This window comes from Oncorhynchus keta, chromosome 19, assembly GCF_023373465.1.
Source record: "Oncorhynchus keta strain PuntledgeMale-10-30-2019 chromosome 19, Oket_V2, whole genome shotgun sequence".
Taxonomy (NCBI): domain Eukaryota; kingdom Metazoa; phylum Chordata; class Actinopteri; order Salmoniformes; family Salmonidae; genus Oncorhynchus; species Oncorhynchus keta.
Genome location: NC_068439.1, coordinates 13,425,779 through 13,432,951, shown reverse-complemented (window position 1 = coordinate 13,432,951; position 7,173 = coordinate 13,425,779). Strand labels below are relative to the sequence as shown.

Genomic DNA, 7,173 nt, shown 5'->3' with positions numbered 1-7,173 from the left:
TCTCTCTAAACAACCAGATGTCCACATCATAATACAATGGCACTGAATGAGAGCCAGGTCATACCATGTACACAACATAGGTTTAGCTTACAGGTGAATGAATGAGACCCAGGTCATACCATGTTCACAACATAGGTTTAGCCTACAGGTGAATGAATGAGACCCAGGTCATACCATGTACACAACATATGTTTAGCCTACAGGTGAATGAATGAGACCCAGGTCATACCATGTACACAACATAGGTTTAGCCTACAGGTGAATGAATGAGAGCCAGGTGATACCATGTTCACAACATAGGTTTAGCCTACAGGTGAATGAATGAGACCCAGGTCATACCATGTTCACAACATAGGTTTAGCCTACAGGTGAATGAATGAGAGCCAGGTCATACCATGTTCACAACATAGGTTTAGCCTACAGGTGAATGAATGAGACCCAGGTCATACCATGTTCACAACATAGGTTTAGCCTACAGGTGAATGAATGAGACCCAGGTCATACCATGTTCACAACATAGGTTTAGCTTACAGGTGAATGAATGAGACCCAGGTCATACCATGTTCACAACATAGGTTTAGCTTACAGGTGAATGAATGAGACCCAGGTCATACCATGTTCACAACATAGGTTTAGCTTACAGGTGAATGAATGAGACCCAGGTCATACCATGTTCACAACATAGGTTTAGCCTACAGGTGAATGAATGAGACCCAGGTCATACCATGTTCACAACATAGGTTTAGCTTACAGGTGAATGAATGAGACCCAGGTCATACCATGTTCACAACATAGGTTTAGCTTACAGGTGAATGAATGAGACCCAGGTCATACCATGTTCACAACATAGGTTTAGCTTACAGGTGAATGAATGAGACCCAGGTCATACCATGTTCACAACATAGGTTTAGCTTACAGGTGAATGAATGAGACCCAGGTCATACCATGTTCACAACATAGGTTTAGCTTACAGGTGAATGAATGAGACCCAGGTCATACCATGTTCACAACATAGGTTTAGCTTACAGGTGAATGAATGAGACCCAGGTCATACCATGTTCACAACATAGGTTTAGCTTACAGGTGAATGAATGAGACCCAGGTCATACCATGTTCACAACATAGGTTTAGCTTACAGGTGAATGAATGAGACCCAGGTCATACCATGTTCACAACATAGGTTTAGCTTACAGGTGAATGAATGAGACCCAGGTCATACCATGTTCACAACATAGGTTTAGCTTACAGGTGAATGAATGAGACCCAGGTCATACCATGTTCACAACATAGGTTTAGCTTACAGGTGAATGAATGAGACCCAGGTCATACCATGTTCACAACATATGTTTAGCTTACAGGTGAATGAATGAGACCCAGGTCATACCATGTACACAACATATGTTTAGCCACAGGTGAATGAATGAGACCCAGGTCATACCATGTTCACAACATATGTTTAGCCTACAGGTGAATGAATGAGACCCAGGTCATACCATGTACACAACATATGTTTAGCCTACAGGTGAATGAATGAGACCCAGGTCATACCATGTACACAACATATGTTTAGCCTACAGGTGAATGAATGAGACCCAGGTCATACCATGTACACAACATATGTTTAGCTTACAGGTGAATGAATGAGACCCAGGTCATACCATGTACACAACATATGTTTAGCCTACAGGTGAATGAATGAGAGCCAGGTCATACCATGTTCACAACATATGTTTAGCCTACAGGTGAATGAATGAGAGCCAGGTCATACCATGTTCACAACATAGGTTTAGCTTACAGTTGAATGAATGAGACCCAGGTCATACCATGTTCACAACATATGTTTAGCTTACAGGTGAATGAATGAGACCCAGGTCATACCATGTTCACAACATAGGTTTAGCCTACAGGTGAATGAATGAGACCCAGGTCATACCATGTTCACAACATAGGTTTAGCTTACAGGTGAATGAATGAGACCCAGGTCATACCATGTACACAACATAGGTTTAGCTTACAGGTGAATGAATGAGACCCAGGTCATACCATGTTCACAACATAGGTTTAGCTTACAGGTGAATGAATGAGACCCAGGTCATACCATGTTCACAACATAGGTTTAGCTTACAGGTGAATGAATGAGACCCAGGTCATACCATGTTCACAACATAGGTTTAGCCTACAGGTGAATGAATGAGACCCAGGTCATACCATGTTCACAACATAGGTTTAGCCTACAGGTGAATGAATGGTACAACACATAAATTATTGTCGCCCTTCTTCGCTTCCGACTGAACTTCTCTTATTCATTGAGTGTTGGATAAATTGTTTAGCTTTAAAGTGGAGAACATTTAGCTTAATAAACAATTGAATCAGAGCTCCATCTACATAAACGTACGAATAGAAGACCAAAAATAGAAAAGTGTTGAGTAAAATAAAGGATAGTCCTATGCAGTATAATCGAGGTGAGGAGGAAGCTGGGTTGTGAACAGAGTGGGTACTGTATAATAGTGTGTTTATATAGCTGGTGCTGGACTGTGTGTGTGTGTGTGTGTGTGTGTGTGTGTGTGTGTGTGTGTGTGTGTGTGTGTGTGTGTGTGTGTGTGTGTGTGTGTGTGTGTGTGTGCGTGTGTGTGTGTGTACTTCTTTGACCTTTAACCCTTGTTATATTGTCCTTCATATAAGAGTATTAGGCAACGTCCCGATTCTCCACACTTCTCCCGAAATGCGCACTTGCATACTCCTCAGCATGGATTTAAAAGCATAGTACAGTAACGTCACTTTCAAAATGAATAAACCATTTGACTTAGCTTCCTGTGTCCCAGACAACCAGGTGGCTGGTCTCATCAAGAGGAAGTGGGTGGAGTTAGACAAGTCAACAAAACCAATCAGCTAGCTGCACCAGTGGGTTGGCCTCTGTCACCTGTCAATCACACAGTTAAACCTATCACAGAGCTTCTGAATACTTTAGTCCAGAGAGAGAGAAAGATTGCTGTGCCTGCCCAATTGGAGAGAGAGAGATGTAGAGGGAGAGAGATGTAGGTAGAGCAAGAGAGAGAGAGAGAGAGATTAATGTAGCTTGAGAGAGAGAGATGTAGAGGGAGAGAGAGAGATGTAGAGGGAGAGTGAGAGATGTAGAGGGAGAGAGAGAGATGTAGAGGGAGAGGGAGAGAGATGTAGAAGGAGAGAGGGAGATGTAGAGGGAGAGAGATGTAGAGGGAGAGAGATGTAGAAGGAGAGAGGGAGATGTAGAGGGAGAGAGAGAGAGATATTGGAGTGCTATATATTCCCTCAGCCTTTTCCCACCTCTAGGTGTAACAGCCCAGGGCCTAGTGGGCAGGTCTAGGCTGGCCCGGCCACAGCATGGTGTTACTACCACTACTTTACCATCATTTCTCCCATCAACCTGGAAGGTCAACACAGGACAGAGTAGTGTGTGAGAGAGAGAGAGAGATGTTAACCCCACCTCAACACAAGATCATCCACTGAGACTGCCTTTACAAGTGCTCATTCACCTCACTCAATTTTGGTATTGAGCAGACCCTCCATCTTGGGGCTTTGGTAAAGTATAGCGCCCGTAAACAAAACGTTAGTTCAAATTCCTGATGGAAGATGGGGTGTGGAGGAGGGTTTTACGGCTGGACTAGCCGTCGGCAGCTTGGTTGTTTCAGCCCAAAGAGTGTCGGGGAGCTGTAACATTGGAGTTTCAAAACACCAAGAAGAATAGATACCGAGAAACAACAACATGAAAGAAAATGGCATATAAAAAAAAAACCCAACAAACAAACTTTTTGGTTGCAAGTAGATACCATGTGACCAAAACCCTCATTGTAAATAACTATATTTAAATGTGAGCTGCTGGCTTTCTGTTGATCGACAATTTCTGAAAGAAAATGTCCCTTAATAGCTTCAGTAAACTGGAGAGATGGACAGACAGAGGGACAGGAACAGAGACAGACAGATAGATAGATAGATAGATATACATTACATTTGAGATAGAAAACTGTGTTGTCCTGTGTTGCTGTGTGTTGAATTGCTTGCGGCGTTGTGGTGTGGGGCTTGTTGCTGCTGGCAATGTTAGTCTGTTCAGCACCCTGACTGGGTATTTGTATTTGTTTTGGAATTGATCAATTTTCCCCCACCAGGGGGTGCTATCGACCCCTCCCGAGTCCAGACACACAAGATCCATTCCCTGGGGTGACGACGGAGGAGAGAGGGAGTAGAGATCCAGACTGTACAGGATAGAACAGAGAGAAAGGGACTGAGGAAAGAAGGATCTTTCCCCTCCTCTCTTTTGATTCTCCCAAAGATAAAACAAAATGGCCAGTCTTCTATGGACAATGGAAGCCTGTTTTCTGGTCCCTTCTAGCCTGACGAATGTTCCTTTAAAAAAAAAAAAATCTGAGATGCCTTTTGTTTTTCAAAACATAGAAAGAAGAGAGACAACAAACTCAACATATAAAAAGCAGAGTTATTTTGATGTTGTCGTCATCTTTAGAGCTGGAGCTGCGTGTTGGTTGTTGCTTCCGAGGTTGGAAGTGGGAGGGAGCTAGAGTTAACTTGGGATTTACTCAGGACAGCTGTAAGCTCCATCCTGTTGGTTCTGATAGACAGTCGGGTTAGGGAGGGGTCGGGTTAGGGAGGGGTCGGGTTGGAGTAGACTGATCATTGGTTTTGGAGTGACGTTAACGCATGCTTAGGAAGGGAACAGAAAGGAACATCCCTGATTTCCATGGCGAAGGGCATGCAGCCACAGCGGTTGGTCGGTTGGTTACTTGGTTGGTTCAGTCAGTAAATCAGTCAGTAAATCTCTGGCAGGCTTTCTTCCATCGACAGGCAGTGCACCACATGTCCCTGTTCTCCATCCCGTACACTTTGCGACACTTCTTACCCTCGCCACGGGACTTACGGCTGGAGAGGGGCGAGATGAGGATATGGTCAAATACGGTTGTTATCTTTGACTTGGTTTATAATGATAGACAAAACAACATCTAAAATTGTTGATTTAGTTTAAGTGAAGAAAACATAAATAATGGTAATCTGCTAGTTTGTTTCATTCCTAAACAGGACATGGTTGCTCTCTCTGAATGTGGATACAACATAGGATTTCCTGTGACTTCAGGATGCCCAAAGTTCAGAGGTCATCAGTGAAAGGTCAGTCAGTAGAGGTCATCAGTACCTGAGTGAGCCAGTGGCTCTGGGAGGGGAGGAGAGGACTGATATGGTCTGGGGCCGCTGCTCTACAAAGCTCTGAGTCCGACTGTGAGTGGGAGAGACCTGGAGAGAGACAAACACAACAAGAGCTATCAGAACACAAAGATAGACAGAGAACTTTCCTTTAGATACAGACACAAAAAAAAACAACTGGTATGCTTGAGAGGCTGTATTGTTGTGTGTGTGTGTGTGATGTATGTAGGGGTACGAGTTAGGTAGTTGAGATAACTGAGGTAATATGTACAATCCCAGTGAAAAGTTTGGACACACCTAATAATTCAAGGTTTTTTCTTAATTGGTACTATTTTCTACATTGTAGCTTCATGAGGTCATCACCTGGAATGCATTTCAATTAACAGGTGTGCCATGTTAACAGTTAATTTCTGGCAAAGTGGTGCGTGTATATGTATTCACCCCCTTTGCTATGAAGCCCCTAAATAAGATCTGGTATAACCAATTGCCTTCAGAAGTCACATAATTAGTTAAATAAAGTCCATCTGTGTGCAATCTAAGTGTCACATGATCTCAATATATATACACCTGTCCTGAAAGGCCCCAGAGTCTGCAACACCACTAAGCAAAGGGGCACCACCAAGCAAGCGGCACCAAGAAGACCAAGGAGCTCTCCAAACAGGTCAGGGACAAAGTTGTGGAGAAGTACAGATCAGGGTTGGGTTATAAAATCACATCAGAAACTTTGAACATTCCACGGAGCATTAAATCCATTATTGAAAAATGTAAAGAATATGGCACCACAACAAACCTGCCAAAGAGAGGGCCGCCCACCAAAACCCAGGCGAGGAGGGCATTAACCAGAAAGGCAACAAAGAGACCAAAGATAACCCTGAAGGAGCTGCAAAGCTCCACAGCGGAGATTGGAGTTCTGTCCATATGACCACTTTAAGCCGTACACTCCACAGAGCTGGGCTTTATCAAAGAGAGACCAGAAAAAAGGAATTGCTTAAAAATAAATAAATAAATAACACGTTTGGTGTTCGCCAAAAGGCATGTGGGAGACTCCCCAAACATATGGAAGAAGGTACTCTGGTCAGATGAGACTAAAATTGAGTTTTTTGGCAATCAAGGAAAACACTACGTCTGGCACAAACCAAACACCTCTCATCACTCCGAGAACACCATCCCCACAGTGAAGCATGGTGGTGGCAGCATCATGTTGTGGGGATGTTTTTTCATCAGCAAGGACTGTGAAAATGGTCAGAATTGAAGGAATGATGGATGGCACTAAATGCAGGGAAATTCTTCAGGGGAAACCTGTTTCAGTCTTCCAGAGATTTGAGACTGGGATGGAGGGTCACCTTCCAGCAGGACAATGACCCTAAGCATACTGCTAAAGCAACACTTGAGTGGTTTAAGGAGAAACATTTAAATGTCTTGGAATGGCCTAGTCAAAGCCCCCACCTCAATCCAATTGAGAATCTGTGGTATGACTTAAAGATTGCTGTACAACAGCAGAACCCATCCAATTTGAGGAGCTGGAGCAGTTTTTCCTTGAAGAACGGGCTCAAATCCCAGTCGCTAGATGTGCCAAGATTATAGAGACATACCCCAAGAGACTCACAGCTGTAATTTCTGCAAAAAGTGTCTCTACAAAGTATTGAATTTGGGGGTGATGAATAGTTGTGTACGCTCAAGTTTTCTATTTTTTTAGTATTATTTCCTGTTTGTTTCACAATAAAACATATTTAGCATCATCAAAGTGGGAGGCATATTGTGTAAATCAAATGATACAGACTCCCCCAAAATCAATTTTAATTCCATGTTGTAAGGCAACAAAATAGGAAAAATGCCAAGGGGATGAATACTTTCACAAGCCACTGTATCATTTGTTTTTCAACAGGACAATGACCCAACAAACCTCCAGGCTGGGTAAGGGCTATTTGACCAAGAAGGAGAGGGATGGTGCTGCATCAGATGACCTGGCCTCCACAATCACCTGACCTC

The 7,173-nt window shown here is 43.3% G+C and overlaps 1 protein-coding gene and 1 long non-coding RNA gene across 52 annotated transcripts in view; one reads left to right on the top strand and one right to left on the bottom strand.

Annotated features, from left to right (window-relative positions):
* LOC118380741 (zinc finger protein 704-like) overlaps positions 1 to 7,173 on the bottom strand; it is a 109,966-nt gene that overhangs the window by 341 nt on the left and 102,452 nt on the right. The window contains exons 8-9 of one of the 2 annotated variants that reach the window (XR_008070376.1): positions 5,177 to 5,274; positions 3,986 to 4,908 (exon numbers count right to left, since the gene is read on the bottom strand). Coding sequence is in view for 1 of the 2 variants with exons in the window: in XM_052469661.1 (XP_052325621.1) it covers positions 4,794 to 4,908; positions 5,177 to 5,274 (213 nt within the window). In the remaining variant the exon portion in view is untranslated. Of the gene's footprint in view, positions 1 to 2,533; positions 4,909 to 5,176; positions 5,275 to 7,173 lie in introns of those variants that run through there. The other variant, XM_052469661.1, reaches the window with a different exon arrangement.
* LOC127909244 (uncharacterized) lies at positions 5 to 2,486 on the top strand. 50 transcript variants are annotated; one of them, XR_008070418.1, is made up of 7 exons: positions 5 to 167; positions 223 to 368; positions 534 to 685; positions 741 to 1,377; positions 1,432 to 1,651; positions 1,817 to 1,981; positions 2,037 to 2,486. It is a non-coding gene; the product is annotated as an uncharacterized LOC127909244 (long non-coding RNA). The 50 variants fall into 50 exon arrangements; XR_008070400.1 differs by having other exon boundaries at positions 5 to 258; positions 314 to 465; positions 521 to 685; XR_008070420.1 differs by adding an exon at positions 1,652 to 1,742 and having other exon boundaries at positions 5 to 368; positions 1,432 to 1,596; positions 1,908 to 1,981.